This window comes from Danio rerio, chromosome 11 (genome assembly GCF_049306965.1).
Source record: "Danio rerio strain Tuebingen ecotype United States chromosome 11, GRCz12tu, whole genome shotgun sequence".
Taxonomy (NCBI): domain Eukaryota; kingdom Metazoa; phylum Chordata; class Actinopteri; order Cypriniformes; family Danionidae; genus Danio; species Danio rerio.
Genome location: NC_133186.1, coordinates 44,427,010 through 44,449,700, shown reverse-complemented (window position 1 = coordinate 44,449,700; position 22,691 = coordinate 44,427,010). Strand labels below are relative to the sequence as shown.

The window sequence follows — 22,691 nt, the reverse complement described above, 5'->3', positions numbered from 1 at the left end:
GAAGATCCATGCCATCGTCTGCTAGTTAATAGCTCCTGCTCTTGTGTGGCTGAGAGTGGGATATGCAAACATTTGGTTGCTTTGCTTTTCCAGACAGCCCATTACTCTGAAATGTGTAATGTGTGTTGTCACATGAACAATTGTTTGGAATGGATCAATTATGTGTTAAGTTCCATGAAACAGATGGGTGATTTATTTATTTATTTAATACGTATAAGCCCAAATACCTCTCTATGCACAAGTTACAGAAGAAGCACCTGATTCAAGAAAACAACTGATTCAATGTCATTTTTTTCTGTTCATCTGAATAAAATATTTTTTTCAAAATGTTACATTTTTTTGACAATTTTTATTTCAAATTACATACAGTGAATTATATTTTATATGTACAGTGAATAAAATAAAGGTCTTTATTCTGAATTAAAAAATTGCACTTAGAAAGTAGCTTAAGAAATGTTTATGTATATTAATGTTCTTTTTTTTTACTTCAAAGGCAATGAAAGTAAACTATTATTTGCCATAAAAGCTCCTTTCTTTAAATGTCTGCATCCGGTTGGCACTCGAGCCTCGATCAGTTTTCTAGACTGAAATTGTCAGCTACACTCTTGTTTTTTTCTGTTTCTGTAAAATTCTCACGTTTAATATCAACAACCCACCTCTTCTGTACGACTTTGTCTTTTGGAATCGTGTGGAAACTAAGGTAAGAGTTCAATTTCTGACGCTGTGCGTTGCTGAACACAGCAGTGGTATCTACAAGTACTGTTCTCACGTCTTTGAAATGACACTTTTAAACGTTTAGATGTCATATTTATGTAGCTGACATAGACATATATAAGTGGGCTATAATGGCATAAAACATTAAGACAACTGTCCAAAACATTACTCGTTTTTATCAGTAGCGCTCCTGTTGTAGCACTGTACTGTACGATCGCCGGAAGTAGGCTCGGGGTCTTAAATTTTACCGGAAATGCGTCACGCGCCGCCGTGCATAGAGCCCATTACAGCCTCTAGAAATGGAATCTAAATCTGTTCTTTTGTATGCATGACCTCTATATTTATATAATCAATATAAATTCACAGTTAATCAGCAGTCTGAGATGTTATAACGGTCTGTTTATTTCTGATGCTGGGATTCTTCTGATGTTTGACACAAATGAGCTGTTTAAAGTTTCTGTCTTTGCTCTGTTTTTTAGCGGACTCAAGCGCAAGGAGAACATTAGAAACTGGACACATATACCACATCCACAGTAGACATCTTCAGGGGTTTTCATCGCTTGTTTTTATTTTCAGAGGCAATGCAGGTAAAAAAACTACAACTATTATTCATCTTAGAGTAATACTTATTACTTAATAGTAGGGCTGCTCGATTTTGGGAGAAGTCATAATCACGATTATTTTGGTCATAATTGTAATCACGATTATTCAAAACCATTATCAGTGAAGTCAAAATTATTAGCACCCTTGAGAATTTATTTTAAATAAATATTTCCCAGATGATGTTTAACAGAGCAAGGAATTTTAACAGTATTTCCTCTGATATTTTTTCTTCTAGGCTTATTTGTTTTATTTTAGCTAGAATAAAAGCAGGTTTAAATATTTTGAAACCCATTTTAATATTTCATATTTAATATTTCAATATTATTAGCCCCCTTAAGCAATATATTGTTTGATTGTCTGCAGAAGAAACTACTGTTATACATTGACTTGCCTAATTACTCTGATTAAGCCCTTGAGATGCACTTTAATCTGAATGCTTGTATTTTGAAAAATATCTAGTAAAATATTATGCACTGTCATCATAGCAAAGATAAAATGAAACAGAAATTGGGCAGGAAAAGGGCTGCTAATATTCAGGAGGGCAAATAATTCTGACTTCAACTGTATATATAGTTATTTTCCACCAAACAAACAAACAAACTGTGCTTTAAGCATCTTCACTGTAAGAAAAACACTTTAGCTACAAAAATCCTCCAGTCAAGAGCAGTGAGGGATTTTCTCCTTGTTGTTTGATTAATGATAAAAACAGGCGGCAGCAGGAACATCGCGTCTCTTTAATGGTTTCTCTTTCACGTGTCTTTTGATCCTCAACTCGTTTGTTTATTACACAAATGAGGGTTAATATGAATAATCACTAAACACCGTGTTTTGACACCTATTTAATCATTAAAGCGCTCACGTTAAGATGACTTTAGATGTCTGCGCTCCTCTGCTCGTCTCAGTGTGCGAATGAGACCGAATGCTGCCCGGCCGAATGCTTCTGACTTTGTGCGCGTGCAGCACACACACATAAGCACACGGTCTTTCGCGCTTTTAAGAGCAACAAATGTGTACAGCTGTAAAGGGGGCGGTATATGATGCAATAATCGTTTACGTTTGTTTTGCTTTACAGTTGTTCTAAAAGTTTTAAAACTGTGTGTATAAATCTGCCAACATAGTATTATTATAAGACATATTTAAATAAGTGTATCGCTCGCGTGCACACAGCCCGCTTACCTTACAGTCTATGACCTTAACAGATGAGGCGTGAGGAACAAGTCTATCAAATGCCATGCAAGTTCCATCATGGACACAGAGCAACATTCAATATTCTTTTTTGTCACGAAGTACAGTAAAAAGCAGCCCATACAGTCACATCTGCTCTACATTTTATAGAGGAGTGTAAACATTGCAGTTATGACCGAGTGTTCAGATGAAGAAAAAAAGACGTAAAATCACTTGATTATGTGAAAATGACAGTTAACATGCATGTATTTTACACATTTATTCACACGTTTGCATGACTGAGAGCAGGACAGAGACAGGGTGCACTGGTGAGCATTATCTTCATAATATTGTTCAATTAAAATAAAAGATCAACAAATGAATCTGTCTCGACAGCCTTTACATGTGAAGGAATTATCTACACACAATCTGAATTCCCAATTAGAGAAATACTACAAACTATAAAATACTATTCATGAAAATACCTAAATAACAGACAAATCCAAATGCCCAACACAAGCGAGCTGCGCTCCAGACCAGATCAGCTCGATGACGTATAATGTCCCCGACACCGCCTGTAGTCCCATTTAGCAACTTGATAGCAACCGTCTTATTAAAGAAGCATAACCGATTTAAAACATCAAGAGTGTGCTGTAACTGATGTGTTTTATGTCGTAGAACAAAACGTGAAAGTATCTTGAGTTCGTGTCAGCCACAAACCTTATTTAAGCGATTTTACTGAAACCCCATTGAAAAAAATTCAATTCAATTCAGCTTTATTTGTATAGCGCTTTTACAATGTAGATTGTGTCAAAGCAGATTCACATAAATGGTCACAGTAACTGGAACAGTGTGGTTCAGGTTTTAGTGTTTAAGTTCAGTTCAGTTTAGCTCAGTTCAGTGTGATTTAATCATTACTGAGAGTTCAAACACTGAAGAGCAAATTCATCGATGCGTAGCTCTACCAATCCTGAACCATGCGAGGCAGTGGCGACAGCGGAGAGGGAAAAAAAACTTCACCTGATGGGAGTGAAGAAAAAAAACCTTGAGAGAACCAGACTCAGTTGGGCACGACCATTTTAATTTCCCTGCTGGCCAAAAGTCTTGTGCAGAGCTTCATTCGCCGTGGTTTAGGCAGGAAGATGGCCTCAGCGAAGACTCGTCTGTCCCTGGAGCGTCGCTGGAATCAGACTCATGATCTCCACTCCCCATGACCATCAGCGCAGCAGCAGCTCAGGATATGGCCTGGTCCCGGATATGGAATCCTTGGGATCATCTCGTCGCTGGTCTTGGATCCAATCAGTGACTCCGCATAATCTGAGGACCTCTGGATGAGTATCCCCAGGTGAAAATAGAGAATAAAGAAAATAATTAGCGTAGCTGCTGTTCATCGTGTATATAAGCAAGATGCAGAAGCCTGTGTGGAACCCGCTAGGTGATGCATTGAGTGTATGCTTTACTAAACAGATAGGTCTTTAATCTAGTTTTGAACTGGGAGAGTGTGTCTGAGCCTCGGACGTTATCAGGAAGGCTATTCCAGAGTGTAGGAGCCATGAAAGAGAAGGCTCGACCTCCTTTACTTGATTTTGCTATTCTAGGTACTACCAGAAGCCCTGAGTTTTGAGATCGTAAAGAGCGAGTTGGTTTGTAGCGAGACAGAAGGTTGGTTAGATAAACAGGAGCTAGATTATTTAAAGCTTTATAGGTGAGAAGTAATATTTTAAATTCAATACGAAACTTAACAGGCAGCCAGTGTAAGGAGGATAAAATTGGGGTGATATGATCATATTTTCTAGACCTGGTCAGAACTCTAGCTGCTGCATTTTGTACCAATTGAAGTTTGTTAATAGAGGATGCTGGGCAGCCAGCAAATAGAGCATTACAGTAATCCAGTCTCGAAGTCATAAAAGCATGGACTAGCTTTTCTGCATCTGAGATGGATAGCATATTTCGTAATTTAGCGATATTTCTCAGATGAAAGAAGGCAGTTTTTGTGAAAAACTCATTGACTTTGAGACGAGGGAACCGGAACTGCTAAAATGCTAACTCGCCTCCGGGTTTTTGCATACAAATTGACGTCATAGTTCCTCCACTCTATTGTTGGAGGATGAAGTCCTTGTCAAACAGACCAGGGCTCAGTGGTTAGCACTGTCACCTCACAGCAAGAAGCTGCCGGCTGAACCAGTTGGCATTTCTTTGTGGAGTTTGCATGTTTTCCTCATGTTTGTGTGGGTTTTCTCCAGTTTCCTCCACAGTCCAGACAGGCAGACACTAGCAGTATAAGTGAACTGAATAAACTAAATTGGCCGTGTTGAATAATCGTCTGTGTGTGTGTGTGAATGAGAGAGTGTATGGGTGTTTCCCAGCATAGTGCTGGGTTGCGGCTGGAAGGGAAGCATTTTGACACTGCATTAGTGCTAGAAATTCCATCACATGTACGCTTTTACATCAAACACATTCAGCTCAGTGACGTTCAATCCAGCTAATCTTATGTTAATGTTAAATCTACAAACGTTGCCAGTTTTTGTTCCTGAATGATTTGAAATGCACAGTAATCAGCAGTAATCAGCCTTTAAAAAATAGAAGAAATACTTATTTTTGACAAATGTGACTTTATTTCAAACTTTAGTACACAAATTGGTAATTGTCATCAGTCGTGAGGTTTGTCGCCCCAGACTAATGTCAGTTTTTGTCCGTGTTCAGCTCAGCACCACCTTCAAGATGGGCAGTTTCCAGTGGCACCACGTGGAGGAACGGACTTCGCCACCTATATATACAGGGTTTGGATTATCACTCACCATAAACTACAACTACACACAAAATCACTAGTCAATAATGTCCTCCAACTAGAAATCATATACCACATTAGCAAAACATTAGACTGAAGAAGGTTGTATATGAGGACGATATTAAAGCAAATACTAAACGGAGTAACTTTAATTCTCTTCAGAACTCAAATGAAGATATCTGAATGAACATAATGAAGATATTTGAGTCAAATCTGAGAGCTCCTTAATCCTTCATAGACAGCAAGATTCCTGACTATGAGAATACTTTTATGTGCACATAAAACAACATTAACTATTCAACAGTTTCTTCCCTCAGTGTCAGTATAGGGCACGCGTTCACGTGTCGCGCCTCTGACATATAACCTTGGATGTGCCTGGGTATTTTTTTAAGAGAGGAAGTCAGAGAGGAAGTCGCGCAGGCATCCCGTGGGGTATATGTCACTGCACAGTGCTTGTGAACGCGTGCCCTATAATCACACTGAGGAGAAGAAACTGTGAATAGAAATGTTTGTTTTATGTGAAGGCATATGATCTGTTTTGAGGAGTTTTTTGTAGACTTTGAGTCTGGATAAGGGAGCTCTAAGATAAAGATAAAAATTGTAAAAATGGTTCTGAAGATGAACATGAGGATGAGTAATGAATTACATAACTTACTTTTTTTTTTTTTTTTTAGAAGAGGAATTTCTGATTGGTCAATAACATGGCCAGTTATAAATTTCTACTTCAATATGGGTAGTTTTTATTGTTTTATTAATGATGTTTGCTTTTTATTGTTTTATTTTATTTTTATAAAAATAATTACAGTTTTAATTTAATAATATTTTTTTTTACTTTTATAAATATATATATATATATATATATATATATATATATATATATATATATATATATATATATATATATATATTTTTTTTTTTTTTTTTTTTTTTTTTTTCTAGTTTTATGGTCAAATTGGCTGGTGAGTGATAATGTTCATTGCAAACCCTGTATATATATCAGTTGATCCCAGTAACCATTGGTCAGGAGTCTCTCTCCTCTGGCTTGAATGACATATTTTAGAGAGAGACACCCAAAATATGTGGACCTGGACTGGGAACGACTGAAATATATATATTTTTTTAATTTTTTAATTTTATTTTAGCATGTGGAAGTGCAAGAGTTAAAGCAAAATCTGATATTAAAGGAAGGGATGTGTACACTATATAAATGTCTAAACTGTTAAGTGCTTTATCTTTTTTTTTTTTTTCTTTAATTAGAGCCAGTGTAAATGTTGAAAAATAGGAGAGATTTAACAATGCAGAACCAAATTATGTTCAGCTTGCTCTCTCTAAGGTTGTAATGGATGAAGTTATGTTTAGCTAAAGGACTATGGTGGCACGTATGGACTGGCTAGATCCACCCATTAAAAAAGGACATCTCTCCTCATTGCGGCTTGTTCTCCGCCTGAAACAAAAACAGTGATCAGGTTTACAGCTTTAATGCATTCAACAAACAACATATAATAAAAAGAAAAGCCATAAATATCAAGGACATTTAAAAACACAAGACTGTTGTCTGACAATAGCTGGGTTTCCATCAGCCTGTGTTAATGCACCTTTTTAAGTATCACATGAGAAACAGGTTTCAAATAAAAATTCCTTAATTCCCAAGACGTTTTTATGCTCACTTGAGGTCATTTTGGACTCTTTTGAAAAAGGGTTCATGATAGAAATGCATTCGTCAAATTAACTTTGATGTAGCGAATATTTCTCGATTATACTTCCCTTGTATACTGTTGGTTATGCGTTTACCAATTCCACAGTTCAGCTGCTCGACCAACTTAATGTATATCATTTGCACATAATCCACATTTATAATTACAATATAAATATATATATATATATATATATATATATATATATATATATATATATATATATATATATATATAAATATATATATATATATATATATATATATATATATATATATATATATATATATAAATATATATATATATATATATATATATATATATATATATATATATATATATATATATATATATAGTGAACATTGAAAAGGTGTGCTTCACATTAGGATGGAAACTCAGCTCATGACAGATTAACTTGATTGACAAAATCCTCAAAATGTATTCATTACCTTAAACCAGTCATGGATACGGAGTGTTTCCAGCTTAGGCCGAAGATTATAGTTAGTCTGCAGACAACAGATAATGAATTCACGGCATTCTGTGTAGAAAAAAAGGAAGAGATGCATGTAATTATTGCCTTAAATCGTAAACTTTTCATTGACATTCAAATTGTCCTACACAGCCATCTTTAGCTGAAGTGAAGATCTCACCTTTTGACCATCCATATTGCTCTAAATTTGTGAAGGTCAAGTTTTGGAGGTCATGGTAGTCTGGATATTTTTTGAACATTAGAAAATACTGAAGAATCCCGAGTGACCACACTGTCGCTGGCTCCCCGTAGTATAAGCCAGTGCTATTAAACTCGGGAGGGACGAACTGTGGTGTGCCTGAAAGAAAGAGATTTTGTTTCCATTAGCACATCATCTAAATTTCCATGCAAAAATGTAAACAACAGTGCAGATCAGGGCTGCCCAAACCCAGTTCTGGAGGAGCTGTGTCCTGCAGAGTTCAGCTCCAGCCTCAGTTAGACACAACTGAACGAGCTAATCAAGCTCTAAGTATACTAGACATTTACTGTCAGGTGTGTTGAAGCAAGTTGGAGCTAAACTCCGTAGGCCACCGGCCCTCTAGGACTGAGCTTTGGCACCCCTGGTATAGATAAACAACAGCAGATGTTTCAAGAGTCTCATGTGAATGACCCTTGCCCCATCACAAGAGCTCCTTAGAGCTTTGAAGGATTCACTTACCGCTGTACTCTTTGTAACAGCTCCTAGTAAAGCGTTCACCACACCCAAAGTCAGTCAGTTTGACTTGATGGGTCCGCAGGTTAATCAGCAAATTCTCAGCCTTGATATCGCGGTGAAGCACTCCACGTTTGCAGCAGATGTCAGCTGCAATTGTTGTGTGCAACATGATTTTCCATAATATCTTCTCTTCGATTCTACCGTCTAATTTACATAGAAATTGCCTTAAGTTCACACAGGGTACGGGCCGCTCTAGGACTAGAAAGTAACGATCAGCCTCCACTTTCCAGTCCAGAAGCTTAACAATTTGTTTAGCCTTGGGGCCTTTGGTGGCAAGATAGTGCAGAGCGATCTCCGATGGAAGTGGCTGGAGAAAATCATCCTAGAAGAAAGAAAGTTGTTCAGATCATTTGATGGGAAAGTTATTTCCTGTTAAAGCTGTCGGCCACATCTATCATAAAAAGCAGTGGGCAGATTATAGAGATCAAAACAAAGACAGACACATTTCTTTTTAAAGGAGAATAACTGGCTTTTGTTTACTTGGCATGTTTCTAAAATATCTGCAAACATATTATGGTATTTTTGTGCTTTAGAAGAGTCAAAAACTTCCATACAGCACCTTTAATATGATGAGTTAATCAGAGCAAAGAGCGCAGACTACTTACAACTTGGATGAATTCCTTATCCTTGAAGTCAGCAATTTTTACTGCCACCGGAAGGTTATCTCCTAAACGGGTCCCAGCGTAAACGGTTCCAAAGGCTCCTTTGCCCAGCTTAGCGCTAATTTCATAGATCTTGAAGTTGATCTCTGTGAAAAGACAAAGAAGAGAAGTTAATCAAATGTGGAAATTAGTGACAGTGCTGCCTTCATCTAAAACTACCTGCTCCATCAGGGGTCACCACAGCAGATATAACCCCATCATCTGAACCTTTTTATTCTGTCTTCCCTATATGATTATGATGTTTATGATTGATTTATATATATTTATACAGTTGAAGTCAAAATTATTAGCCCCCTTGAATTATTAGCCCCTCTGTTTATTTTTCCCCCAATTTCTGTTTAACGGAGAGCAGATTTTTTCAGCACATTTCTAAACATAATAGTTTTAATAACTCATCTCTAATAACTGATTTATTTTATCTTTGTCATGATGACACTAAAAAAATTTGACTAGGCATATTAAAGACACTTCTATACAGCTTAAAGTGACATTTATTGTTTTACTAGGTTAATTAGGTTAACTAGGCAGGTTAGGGTAATTAGGCAAGTTATTGTATAATGATGGTTTGTTCTGTAGACTATGGAAAAAATATATAGCTTAAAGGGGCTAATAATTTTGTCCCTAAAATGGCTTTTAAAAAATTAAAAACTGCTTTTGTTCTAGCCGAAATAAAACAAATAAGACTTTTTCCAGAAGAAAAAATATTATCAGACATACTGTGAAAATTTCCATGCTCTGTTAAACATCATTTGGGAAATATTTAAACAAGAAAAAATAATTTAAAGGGGGGCGAATAATTCTGACTTCAACTGTATATATATTTCTATCTTAGTTATCAGCTACCCCTGAACAAAATGTGTATTAAAGCCAGTTTAAAGCATAAAAGTCATGAAAACACTATTAAAATAGGCATGTGTGTTGAGTGACTGGGCTGTAAACTTACCCATGATTTCTGTGTTTCTGAACTTCAGCTGTTTTGGCTGATGTCGAACAGCGCCCTTCGTCTGACAGGTTGCACCTTTAGCGACAGCTTTACAGCCGGGCTTAGCAGGGACAACTTTTGTTGGGGGGTGATGACTACAGCCGGGCTTAGCAGGGACCACTTTTGTTGGGGGGTGATGACTACAGCCGGGCTGAGCAGGGACCACTTTTGTTGGGGGGTGATGACTACAGCCGGGCTGAGCAGGGACCACTTTTGTTGGGGGGTGATAACTACAGCCGGGCTGAGCAGGGACCACCTTTGGAGGGTCATCATGACTACAGCCGGGCTTTGCAGAGACCACCTTTGGAGGGTCATCATGACTACAGCCAGACTCAGCAGAGACCACATTTGGAGGGGGGTCATCACCACAGCCGGACTCAGCGGACAGAAAATCTGTAGAGGGGTCATCACCACAGCCGGACTCAGCGGACAGAAAGTCTGTAGAGTGGTCATCACCACAGCCGGACTCAGCCGACAGAAAATCTGTCGAGTGGTCATCACCACAGCCGGACTCAGCCGACAGAAAATCTGTCGAGTGGTCATCACCACAGCCGGACTCAGCAGAGAAGAAGCTGCTGTAGGAGCTGGCTGTGAGCTCACTACTACAGTTGTATCCGGCTGAGTAAAACTCTTGAGGGAGGTCATCACTACTGCTGGACTCAGCGTAGAAAATGTTTGGAGGAACATCATCACTGCTGGAGAAGCTGGCTAAGTCCTCACTGTGACCATCGACAGGCTCGACCAGTGATGGTTCTTCACCGTGAACACTGTCAGGCTCTACCAGTGATGGTTCTTCACCGTGAACACTGTCAGGCTCTACCAGTGTTAATTCTTCACCGTGAACACTGTCAGGCTCTACCAGTGTTAATTCTTCACCGTGAACACTGTCAGGCTCTACCAGTGATGGTTCTTCACCGTGAACACTGACAGGCTCTACCAGTGATGGTTCTTCACCGTGAACACTGACAGGCTCTACCAGTGATGGTTCTTCACTCTGATCATCAACAGGTTCCTCCAGTGACGGTTCCTCAGTCTGAACATTGATCTGTTCCTCCAGATGCAAAGATGAATCTTCACACCAGTCACCGATTTCTCGACCTAAAGGAAGGAATAACATGAAACAAAAGATTTTAGTTTTACTTGAATAATATTTATCCAGTGTTTATTATTGGTATGAAGAAAACGCTGTCAATTATGACGTGACTTTTAAGGTTATTTCTTTCTACTTTTAGTTGTTGGTTAGTGTGTACACATGCAGGGATGTTTTTGCTGTGACTAACATAGTGATTTTAATTAATTTGCTGAATGTATAATCAGGTCATCCAATTATTTATTGTCAAGTTCATAGTTAGATACTGGATATTAGACATCTAGATATTGAGATCTTTCTTTCAGATATTAAATTAGGTCGGCCTATTATGCCATTAAATAAAAAATGTCACATGATGAAATTACTGTTCAAATCAATTTCACTTTGCAATTAATGATTTGTTTTGTATAAATGCATGTCAATATGACCTTATAGCTGATATATTTTGTATCATATAACAATAAATAAAGTAACCTTGAGCTTGGCAAAAACAACTAAAACCTATGAGAAAAGATTTCCTGTTTTCCACTACAAATACCATTAAAACATTAAACATCACCATTGAAAGCCACTGCATTGTGTGTTAGGACGTATTCCTAAAGGATTTAGTGCTTTTAAGATGCCAGTAGAAGACAGCAAATTACAAGTAGAGACAAGGGATCTAACAGGGGTGTCGAACTCAAATCACATTGGGGGTTTTCATATTTTATTTATTAATTTTGTATGGCAGTAGACAATATTTCTGTTCCTTTTAATAACACAAATTAAGATGTTTTAGGTGAAATCTTAAAGCTCCTTCATCCTCCATAGATAGCAAGGGTCCAGACTCATTCAAAGGCCAGAAAGTACCAAAAAAAACAGGGGAAGCCATGCACAGGCATCCAGGGGTGCATGTAATATACCAACACTGAAGAGAATAAACTGTTGGATAAATTTGTTTACACAAAAGTATTATTGTAGCTTGATAATGTACAGACTGAACCACTGTAGGCATATGGTCTGTTTGAGGATGCTTTTGTGGTATTCTTATGTACTTTGAGCAAGTCAGGAACCTTGCTGTATCCGCTTGTTAAGTGTGACGTCACGCGAAGCGGCTTCCGGGTCCAATCGCTCTATTCAACTGAATGGGGAGACTCATGAAATGGTAATAAACGTTTACAAAGCGATTTAATACTTTCGAAAATCACGATGGCAATATATTTGTCCATGCCTATTAACCAATGGCCAGAAAGTGATTCATTTTTTTATAAATTGTACAAATTTTGGCCTAGAGATTGTTGTGTACACTGACTTTGTAAAATTAACTTTAATGTGTGATATGAATAAAAAGAGATCATAAACGAATAATTTCTCAACTCAAATGTTTTTATATATTTTATATATAAAACTAAATGAACGGCGGCTTGGACCCGGAAACAGTATTACATACGTAACCACTTAACAAGCGGATATGCAGGACGAGAGAGCGCTCAGAGTTCATCTGAAACATCTTCATTTGTGTTCAGAAGATGGAGGAAGGTCTCGGGTTTGGAGTGACGTGAGGGTGAGTACTTAGTTACAGAATTTGCATTTTTGGGTGAACTAACCCTTCCATCTTGAAGCAGAGAAAATTATTTTGTCTTTACAAATGCATAATTGAAAAACTTTATGCAAAGCAAAAATACTTTACTTAGTTTTTGTCTTGTTTCTGGTGCAAATATAAAAAAATTAAATCAAGAAGCATTTTCTTGACAAGTAAAAATATTGTCTTGTTTTCAGAAATATGTCAAAATGAACGGAGTTTTCCTTAAAACAAGTTAAATAATCTGCTGGGGGGAGGGGGGGGGGGTTATTTGATAACTGATAGTTTTGATATTATTTGTTATGTGTTATGTACATATATTATTACCAAAAACCTTATTCACTTTTGTAAATGATATTGACAGTAAGGTAAATTAAGTGTAGAGCCCTACCCAGACTCCAGTATACAAAATGAGCTACATGTTCTTATAACACACAACATTATTTACCATCACTGTTGGTCACGGGGGGTGCCGTGACCAATCCTTCCTGACGGTCGAATCTTTCTTCTTGACCTGAGACGGTGGAGTTGATGTTTCTTTCTCTCAGGTAGAGAGCAATTACTCCGAGTACGGTAAATAACATGATAGATTAATTTCCGTACACTTAAATATGAGAAATGGTAAATAAACCTACAATAAATACTGAAATTTACTGTAAGTAAAGCTCGTTTATCAGAGTGAGCCTTAATAAACCGTATGCTATCAATTGACAATATAAGAAAAGCAAATTATACGAAGCAAACTATGTACAACTTGCTAGAAACTCGTCAAATAAAGCAATGGCGAATGTTGGATTGTAAGAGGAATGTCTCCCCAGAATTCGAACGCGTTCCAACATTCTAAAAGTCAGCTGTTACGTCATTGGTCAGTTTTGCTCAGTTTTTCTTTGAGTTGAAAAATGCACTAGCACGAGGTTGTTTAGTTCCTTCACGGGTGTTTTAGGAGCAAAATAAAACGATTTTTCAGGAGATCTTTGTTTGGCTCGTAAATGTTTTCTGTTTGATGAATCATACTGTTCGTTTGGTGAGCCAGAGATTCGTTTTTTTAAATCAGGGTCGATTTAAATACATTCACAGGTAAGAGTTGTCTCGGCTTTTATTTTGCACTTCAAATGTCAGTTATTGGCAATAAGAGCTTGTATACACAAGAAACACGAGATATTATAGTGTATATCCATTAAAATCTGCAGATCTACTTTATCAAACGCCATTTACACTTCAAATAACTTACCGAAGTAATGTGATGCTGAGATTAATAAAAGGGTGGCATGTCGGACTGATTCCTGTTTTGCTTAATAAATTACTTGTTCTGTTATTTGACAACAAAGAGAAGAAATATATATATTTAATGTTAATTAATGTTCACAATTGAATATAGACTTCTATTTTTCACATCTGTTTGTTAAAGAATGACTAAAATTTTATTCATGTAACAGTATCGTAAACATAACTATTAATGAAGTGTTATGTAAACATTATACCTGAGTGTCCTGGACCATCCCCTTTTCAAGTTGGATTTTGAGAAATGGCACTTAAAAATGCTCTCAAAATGCACATAAAGATAAAGTACTGAAAACAACATAAAAATATGAAGTTTTTCTACTTGAATCAATTTGCTTTGGCATAACAGTTTATTAAGTTGACGGCAACAAAAAAAATATTTTTACATGCAAAAAACACATTTTTGTAAAAAAAAATTAAAAATAAAAAATGCTTTCCACAGCACCAGGAATTCCTGTCCTAATGGTAGTGGGGAAATGGAAGGTGCTTGAAAAACAAAATTGTTATAAAGTGGTATATAAAATCCGTTGACTAGATACAGGGGGTGTCTCACATTACCCCGTTCTCCCCTATGATGATTATAAAGTATCGAGACGATATAGATATGTTTGTTTAAGGCTATAGTTTAAAATACGATAATTATATTAATCGTTGTTCATTGCTTGTCTTATTTTTTCCATCTAGAGCGACATAAGAAGGCTTTTCTCTCAGAAGTGCGCAAAAACGCTTCCATTTTTCCGGCTAAAACGACCAGAACTAGCCTACATAGCGTGAAGAGTCCACGAAGATTGTTTATTTTCCGTTGTTACCATAAAAAAGACCCACAAACAGAGCCAGCAAATGAAGTTAATACGCAATATTCACGGTTTGTTTATGCTTTATTTTAGCAGGAGCAGCACATGGAGAAGACATTGTGACTAGCAAGTAAGTTTATTCAGCTGTGAGTCAAATGTATTCAATTTTAAGGGGTTTCTTATATTCATGACATTGTTATGGAAATTTGAGTGTAACTTGAATTTTAACCTTGTTAATGTGACTCAAATCGACGGAGGAGACCTGCTTAATGTGGTTTGGCTGTTTTAGGTAATTAGTTGGTTATTCTGCCACCTCCTGGATACATTTGAGCATTACAACGTTGCTTGGTTAGTTCATTAAAACTATTTATAATGGTATTTATTCATATTTTATACTTCAACTAATACTAAATAATAATACAAACAATTAAATATGTGAAAACTATACATTTTAACTCATATGAAATATTCATAGCCAAATATAAAACGTAAATATGAATAAAACAAGGGTGGTTGGCTGTATTTGTGTAAATTGATATTAATATTTTGTGGGTGCGTGTTGTGGAAGTGTATTTTTTTTTCTTTTTCTTCCTTTTGCTGCCCGCTTGGACCAGAATCCTCTGCTTGGTAGACTTTATTTAGACTTAGACCTTTTTAAAATGTCATGTAGTATTTTGAGACTTCAGTGTTTGAGTCTTTCACTGCTGAAACTGATTCCGCTTGCTCCCAGTTGGTCTCTTTTGTTGTCCTGTCAGCGTGTCAGGAGCGGCCATGTTGGATCCTGAAGAGCCTCAGTCCAACCGGTGTATAAATAAATAATCATAATAAAAATAAAGCACACCTCCAGCTGTCTACCTTCATTAGCTGGTTCAGGAGTCTTAGGGTTTAAGTAGATTTATTCCTTTGCATGTATGTGTTAATTTATAAAGCATGTTGGTGTAATTATTTACAAATTAACTAGCTACTGTAATCTTTCTTATTGAAAAAGTAAAGGATTACTTTTATTGACATACTTGCTTTAAATATTGCACATATATTCAATAGTTTTGAATGATTCTAGTTGATCATTTGGTATCAGAAGTGGCTTATATGAAAGGCAAAGGCCTCTAGATTGCGCTTATTTTACCAAAATAATAAAATATGATGATATGATGATGCCTTGATTTTTAATAATTTAATTAGGACAGTAAGGTCTGACTTTGCTTAGACAAAAGTCTCGTCACTGAGCAGAAATAATGTCCAGTATAGAATATAAAGTCCTGCTGCAGTGGAGACAGAATGAATATTGTGTCTGACTCCATCATGAGCTTGGAGGACTGCATCCATACATCTCTGCAATGACTCAAATCACTGATTAATAAAGTCATCTGGAATGGTGAAGAAAGCGTTCCTGCAGGACTTCCAGAGCTCATCAAGAGTCTTTGGATTCATCTTCAATGCCTCCTCCTTCATCTTACCCCAGACATGCTTAATAATGTTCATACCTGGTGACTGGGCTGGCCAATCCTGTAACTTCTTAAGCTTCTGTGCTTTCAGGAGCTTTGATGTGGAGGTTGAAGTATGAGGAGCGCTATCCTGCTGAAGTATTTGCCCTCTGCTGTGGTTTGTAATGTAACGGGCAGCACAAATGTCTTCATACCTCAGGCTGTTGATGTTGATCATCCACTCTGCAGATCTCACGCACGCCCTCATACTGAATGTAACCCCAAACCATAATTTTTCCTTCACCGAACTTGACTGATTTTTTTGAGAATCTTGTCACCATGTGGGTTCCAGTAGGTCTTCTGCAGTTTTTGTGATGATTCTACCTTCTACCATTTTTTTTCCATATAAAGATATTTCAGGAAGATATGGTATTATGAAATATAGTGCCATTAATTTTAAACATTTTGTGTTTGAATACAAAGTTGTTCTTTCTTAATTTGTGTTTATATATATATATATATATAAATGGATTTGTTTGACTAGATTTAACAAATTTAGCATTTGATTTCTGTTTATGCATTAAGATTTATTTGGATGATTCAATTAAATTACTTATTGAGTATTTAAGTTACTTTTCAGTAAAGTAGGCTAATTAGAAGTTTAATTTTAATGACACATAATTAGTAACTGTTTTTTTTTTTTTTTGGTCTACTCTCCCGAGCTGAGTGATCTGGTTTCTGATTGGTCAGCTCTGTTGCTCTTCTGTTTCAGTGCTCTCTCTTTAATCCGTCAGTAGAGACTCGGAGCTCTTGGACTGCAGCCATGAGGAACCTGCTGACCACAAACGAGCAGAACTTCTACCGTGAGCTCATCCTGAAGGAGGCTTACACACGCCTGGCCTGGAAGGTGAAATACAGTAAGGAATACCCTAGCATTTTTACTTCTCGCAGACCCAAATCCATCGGGCTTTTTAATCCTCCACCTGTCGATAAACTAATTTTACCACCTGTTGTGGAACCGCGGGAAAAGCAGCGCGCGGCTCACGCGCAGATACAGGTGCGGCGGTCCCTCAGTGAGGCTCCTCTTATGAGACCCGTGAGCCCGCAGACCTCAGGGGCTCTTTATCAGGGAATCTCCACTGAGGGCAAAGGACGACTCCTGTATCTGAGGAAAAGGGCTCAAAAGGGGCCCGAGGAGAAGTTTGACTACCCCATACTCTCCTCCTGGGAGTATGGATGGAGACTAGGTGAGGAAAGTGTGAGTTTTGTATTGTTAAGATATGTAATGGACCCTTTTCACATTTTGGGGTTTCTCAGTAGCGGAAGTCATAGTTGAGTAAATTTATAGTGCAGTGAATGGAAGAGTACAACAAATATTAAACAATATTACTTAATATCAATAACTTTAAATGACTTTATTATGATGACCGTTAAACTTGTTATAACGGAGAAGTCTTGTGAAAAGGGTCCATTACAGTTTTAAGAAGCAAAATGTACAAATGTCCATCAAATAGGTCGAGAAAATAACTCAAGAAAACAGCTTTTGTTATGTTGAAACATCAAGAAAATTAAGTTGTGATGACGAGAAAACAAGTTTTAATATGTTGAGATAATGAGAAAATGAAATTGTGGTAACGAGAAAACAACTTTTGATGTCGAGATGACGAGAAAATGAAGTTGAGATAACGAGAAAATTAAGTTGCGATAACGAGAAAATAACTTGATTTCGAGATGACAAGAAAATGAAGTTGTGATAACGAGAAAACAACTTTTGATGTCGAGATAACGAGAAAGTTAATTTTTGATAACGACAAAATAACTTGATTTCAAGATGACGAAAAAATTACGTTGTGATAACCAGTAAGCTTTTGATGTCGATAATGAGAAAAAAACGTTTGATATGTCGAGATAATGCAAAAATAAAGTCTTGATAATGAGAAAACAACTTTTGATTTGTCGAGATCACAAGACAATAAAGTCGTCATAACAAGAAAATTAAGTCCTGATAACGCGAAAACAACTTTTGATATATCGGGATAATAAGAAAATTAAGGGGTGGTAACAAGAAAACACCTCGATATGTCGAGATAATAAGAAAATTGAGTTGCGGTTATGAGAAAACAACTTGATATGAACTATATATATATATATATATATATATATATATATATATATATATATATATATATATATATATATATATATATATATATATATATATATATATATATATATATTTAAGGGATATACGTTAATGGCCAACTAAAGCACTAACCTGAGCTTGTTTCATCAGGTGACTTTGAGACTGACTGCCGGACTCCAGCCAATGGGAGATCAGGGGTGGTAAAGAGTGCTTTCTACGCCAGGAATGGTATTTTTAATATTCCCGCAGCCACTGATCAACTCGGATAAAACATTATTACGTTTTTTTTACTTGAAAATATGGTATTTTCTGTACAAACCTGAAACTCTTGGAGTCTGAAGCATTTGCTGAAGTTTATCATTTATTTTATTAGTAAATGTTATTTTTATTTAATTGACCATGTATAAATAAATATCTAATTATTATTGTTCCAATGGCAAAAATCATTATTAGAAGTCAGCTGACAGAACATGTGTTGTAAAAACATATCAGTGTAAACTAGGGCTGTGCAATATAACGATCTATATTGTATTGACAAAATAAAAAAGTAGTTTCATGTTATGCTCTATCGCTTCATTTGTGATGTCAAAAATACATTGTTTTCATTTATTTTTTGCATTATATTTTGCAATATGTTGAGCCTGCAATTATTTTTTAAATGTGTTTATTTTTCATAAATATTTCTTTTCTACTACATTGTTAAAATGTTTATTCTGAAGCTCAAAATAAAGTTAAGTAAATCATTACATGTAAATGAGAAAGTTTTTGACTGCATACCTTAAAATTGAAAAACAAAATACTTTTTTAAATGTGGTCAATATATATATATATATATATATATATATATATATATATATATATATATATATATATATATATATATATATATATATATAAGCACAGTCTGCAGCATAAAAGGATAAACTTTAAAATGTAATATTTTCTCTGTCAATATAGACAAAGTATTTATATTTATTGTATATTTTAACATAGAGTTGTATTAATTCAAATAGTAGTTTGGACACCAAACATTTTTGAAACTTTAGTATTAGAAAGGTAATACATTTAAATTGAAATGGGGTATTGCAATAAAATAAAGTAACTAATTGAATATTTAATGGTTATCTTGCTTTTTCCTCTTTATTAAAATTGTATTTAATGTTTTTCTCTAGCATATCATTGGGATGTTATAAATTTTGTACCGGGATCAAGTTATTAATTAGAGTATTTCTAGTTTTCAGGGTATCTGCGGGGTCCTAAAATTTCTTAAAAGCAAATGTTTTGGCCTTAAAAAGTCTTAAATCTACAGAAATATTGTGTTGTAGGTCTTAAATCTTTTTAACGGGTCTTCATTTTCCTATGTTTGTGTAAAGCTGTCTGATCTGGCCATTAACACCAATACAATCACCAACAATCCATCACAATATAACTTTATTTCTAAATAACATTTAGTTACTTTCCTTACATTTATTTAAAAGTTCTCAATTTATTTACTGACCTGACCATGTTTATCATTAAATTATTATTATTATTGTATTATTAAATTGATTAAATTATAATTATATTTTGATTGGGCAAGTGAAAATCTTTTTCAACTGGGACATTCAAAAACATTCTTAGCATTTAGCCTTGTATTAGTCTAAAATATCTTTCATAATGGTCCTTAAAATGTCTTAAATTAAACTTGGTGACCCCTGCAGAAACCCTGTGTCTTTGGTACTGACCAATCTAATGCATATGCGCAAATATTTTATTGTAAAGCATCCTATATGAAGTATTAATTTAAAAGAGATCTGTAAGGGGTGTACTCATTTATGCTGAGCTCTGTATATAAAGTACAAAGTCTTATTTGACTGACTTTAGAGAGAAGCTGCTATATTGTGATATATGTAAATCAGTATTAGGATATAAGAGTTTTTTGCCATATCGCCCACTGCTTTAAACTAGGTCCTGTATGGAGTTAATTAATGGAGAAATGTAGACGGGTCAAAGAGGTTACATCTTTGCAAACTAACCCTTCTGTTTCTTAGCAACCAGTAAACCAACACTACAAACAACTGGTTCATAATTAACCACTGCTTTTCTTCATCTTCTTTCACAGGCAGACAGTTCTGCTCTCACGGTTCCCACTCAAATTCCCTGACTTATCTCTGATTTTCACTGGATAAAAAGCTGAATTACCATGACCAATACACCTTATTTTTCATTTTAAGGTAACCTATCATGCACCTTTTTACAAGATGGAAATTAGGTCTCTGATGTCTTTAGAGAGTGTGTGTGAAGTTTCAGTTTAAATTACCACACTAATAATGTTTTATAACTCTCTGAAACTGACCCTTTAAGGCTTTGATCCTAACTGTACCATTTTGGTGACTGTCGCTTTAAATTCAAATGAGATTGTGCTCTTTTTAGAAGAGGGCGGAGCTAAAATGGCAAATGCAAAACAGGGCTAACATTATCCTACACAGGTTCATTCTGAAAACGTAGTCCCGTGGACGTTGCTGGACACGGCGAATTATGTAGCCGAAGGTACGTATGGCTGCATTTCATTTTTTAAACGAACGCTATGGGGCGTTATGACGCCGTTCCTTTAAGAGGATGCTTACCGGCTGACTGCTTACCTCCGTGTGGACTGCTTACCCGCCGCAACCGGTTTGTCCAGTTAGCTCGTCAGAATGTCGGCGGACTTGAGACGCAGGGAGGAGTTGACCACGACCACGACAATCGGGTTCGAGTCCGGGGAAGAGCGGTTCCAGAAATCAGCTAAGACAAAAACAGAATATAAAAAAAAAATGAACAAGTTCGTAACAGGGTGAGAATGTGGTGAAATCCGAAAATGTGGTAAAAATAAGACAAGCGCTTTTCTTTTTTTGGACGGCTTTTGTAAATCGCTGGTTGGGTTAAGAGAAGTAGGTGGGTGGATGGGTCAATGGATTAAATTGGTTGGGTTTAGTGATGGAGGGTGGGTCAGTCGATTGGCCGGTCGCCCAGTTGGCCTTTCAGCCAGTCAGACAGATGATTCGGTCGAAAGCGGCCTCTGGTGCGTTTGCGCGAGAACAGCGCGGGTGCGAACTGCACTCGCAAGAGGAATTTGAGATGTGAAAAAGCTCACACAGCGGCCTTTTGCGGATTCACGAAAACAAAAACTGCTAAAATAAGGAACTCCCAGAATGTATTTTGCAATCTCCAGAAACGTCCACGGGACTACGTTTTCAGAATGAGCCTGGGTTGACATTAGCCCTATTCACACATACAGACCTTTCCTGAAAATTACCAGCAATTTTCTAAAAAGGTGTGTCTGTGTGAACAGGCCCTTTTTGAAAATACCGGTAAACTCATTCCGGCTATTTTCCGGAAAGAGAAGTTGTAACATTACCGGCAATTTGCCGGAATCATGCTCTGTGTGAACGCAGAAGGAAGATTGCCGGAAAGAGCGCGTTCACGCTTAGAATGTGCTGACGTGAGACGTCTACTTCAGCCAATCAGAACACTCAGGCGCATTCATGTCCGCGTGGTTTATGAAGATAAAAGCCTTTGAATATTTTTCCAGACACATTCAGCTGCTAGATGTTAGTCAGATAGCATAGCACACACACATATCATGTACATTTCGACATGCGAAAGTGTTCCTCTATATTTTCATCTAAGTTGTTCACAATACTGATCCATCCACAGAGTTTGTAATGTAGACAAATGTTTACAAATGCAAGCACTGCCGTTTAGAGGTCATTTCTGATTAATGATGTCAGAATTTACCATTATTTTGGAATGGATGTGTGAACGGTCTGTTCCGGAAAAATTCCGTAACGTCCACGATTAAGTGAACATCGCTTTTTTGAATTTACCGCTAAAGTCATTCTGGAAAATTTCTGGATATTTACCGGTATCACTGTGTGAAAATGTGAAAAGAAGTGTCTGATGCTGTGTTCACACCAGGCGCGGCATGCACGAATAAATTGCGCTGTTCGTGTGTGAACAGACGCATGAACATTTTGAGTTTACTTGCTTCATTTGTGTCAAATTTGCTTTATTCGTCTTCCCTGAGGCCTCTTCCCAGTAGGACATGCCTGGAACACCTCCCTAGGAGAAAAATTGAGTGAAATTTATATATATATATATATATATATATTTATATATATATATGAGCAATATCACACGAGTAGCCGTGCGATATGGCTGTATACCAGCACTGGTGGGAGGCGTGCATTGGCACGAGGCCGTAGGCCTATATATATATATATATATATATATATATATATATATATATATATATATATATATATATATATATATATAGCACCTGTTACACATAGTAGGAACAAAACTAAATACCATGGCAGTCAAATAGCTGTTTTCCCATGAATTTTTTAGTATGCCTTCCTTTGTGTTCAACAGAAGAAAGAAACTCAGACTGGAACAAGTGGAAGATCAGTAAATTATTTATTTGTTAATTATTTTTGTTCGTTTTTGGCTAAACTGTCCATTTAATAGAGGACCATGCTTCATATGTCATTATGCCATCATTTCCACAAGTGTTGCAGTATATT

At 36.4% G+C, this 22,691-nt stretch overlaps 3 protein-coding genes across 9 annotated transcripts in view; 2 read left to right on the top strand and 1 right to left on the bottom strand.

Annotated features, from left to right (window-relative positions):
• Positions 1–22,691, top strand: part of flnba (filamin B a) — a 750,037-nt gene that overhangs the window by 173,313 nt on the left and 554,033 nt on the right. The gene's annotated exons all lie outside the window — the stretch shown is intronic.
• On the top strand, positions 946–22,136 carry LOC103911879 (protein SPMIP1). 6 transcript variants are annotated; one of them, XM_073917126.1, is made up of 6 exons: positions 946–1,108; positions 1,194–1,301; positions 14,671–14,707; positions 16,114–16,276; positions 16,774–17,248; positions 18,295–18,705. In XM_073917126.1, the coding sequence occupies exons 4-6, from the start codon at positions 16,205–16,207 to the stop codon at positions 18,411–18,413; spliced, it is 666 nt and encodes a 221-aa protein (XP_073773227.1). In that variant the 5' UTR covers positions 946–1,108; positions 1,194–1,301; positions 14,671–14,707; positions 16,114–16,204; the 3' UTR covers positions 18,414–18,705. The 6 variants fall into 6 exon arrangements, 5 of the variants coding, with proteins under 5 accessions (XP_073773227.1, XP_073773229.1, XP_021335588.2 ...); XM_073917128.1 differs by lacking the exons at positions 946–1,108; positions 1,194–1,301 and adding exons at positions 13,381–13,579; positions 20,246–20,357 and having other exon boundaries at positions 16,774–16,918; positions 18,295–18,372; XM_021479913.3 differs by lacking the exons at positions 946–1,108; positions 1,194–1,301 and adding an exon at positions 13,381–13,579.
• Positions 6,497–15,721, bottom strand: si:ch1073-526c11.3. 2 transcript variants are annotated; one of them, XM_073917120.1, is made up of 8 exons: positions 12,951–15,721; positions 10,153–10,949; positions 9,813–10,107; positions 8,813–8,955; positions 8,151–8,529; positions 7,614–7,790; positions 7,413–7,501; positions 6,497–6,713 (listed from the first exon to the last, which is right to left on the bottom strand). In XM_073917120.1, exons 1-8 carry the CDS (start codon positions 13,084–13,086, stop codon positions 6,693–6,695), a joined length of 2,037 nt encoding a protein of 678 aa, XP_073773221.1. In that variant the 5' UTR covers positions 13,087–15,721; the 3' UTR covers positions 6,497–6,692. The 2 variants fall into 2 exon arrangements, with proteins under 2 accessions (XP_073773221.1, XP_068080544.2); XM_068224443.2 differs by having other exon boundaries at positions 9,813–10,949.

What these genes read in the sequence shown, in the direction of transcription:
- si:ch1073-526c11.3 (XM_068224443.2), bottom strand. Translation starts at nt 13,086, where the DNA reads ATGTTATTTACCGTACTCGGAGTAATTGCTCTCTACCTGAGAGAAAGA. An exon ending in CCCCGTGACCAACAGTGATG is followed by an intron (nt 10,950 to 12,950) that starts GTAAATAATGTT and finishes TCCTTCCTTTAG; the next exon opens with GTCGAGAAATCGGTGACTGG. An exon ending in CAGAAACACAGAAATCATGG is followed by an intron (nt 8,956 to 9,812) that starts GTAAGTTTACAG and finishes GTCTTTTCACAG; the next exon opens with AGATCAACTTCAAGATCTAT.
- LOC103911879 (XM_073917126.1), top strand. Translation starts at nt 16,205, where the DNA reads ATGTCTTCATACCTCAGGCTGTTGATGTTGATCATCCACTCTGCAGAT. An exon ending in CGCACGCCCTCATACTGAAT is followed by an intron (nt 16,277 to 16,773) that starts GTAACCCCAAAC and finishes CTTCTGTTTCAG; the next exon opens with TGCTCTCTCTTTAATCCGTC. An exon ending in GGAGTATGGATGGAGACTAG is followed by an intron (nt 17,249 to 18,294) that starts GTGAGGAAAGTG and finishes TTGTTTCATCAG; the next exon opens with GTGACTTTGAGACTGACTGC.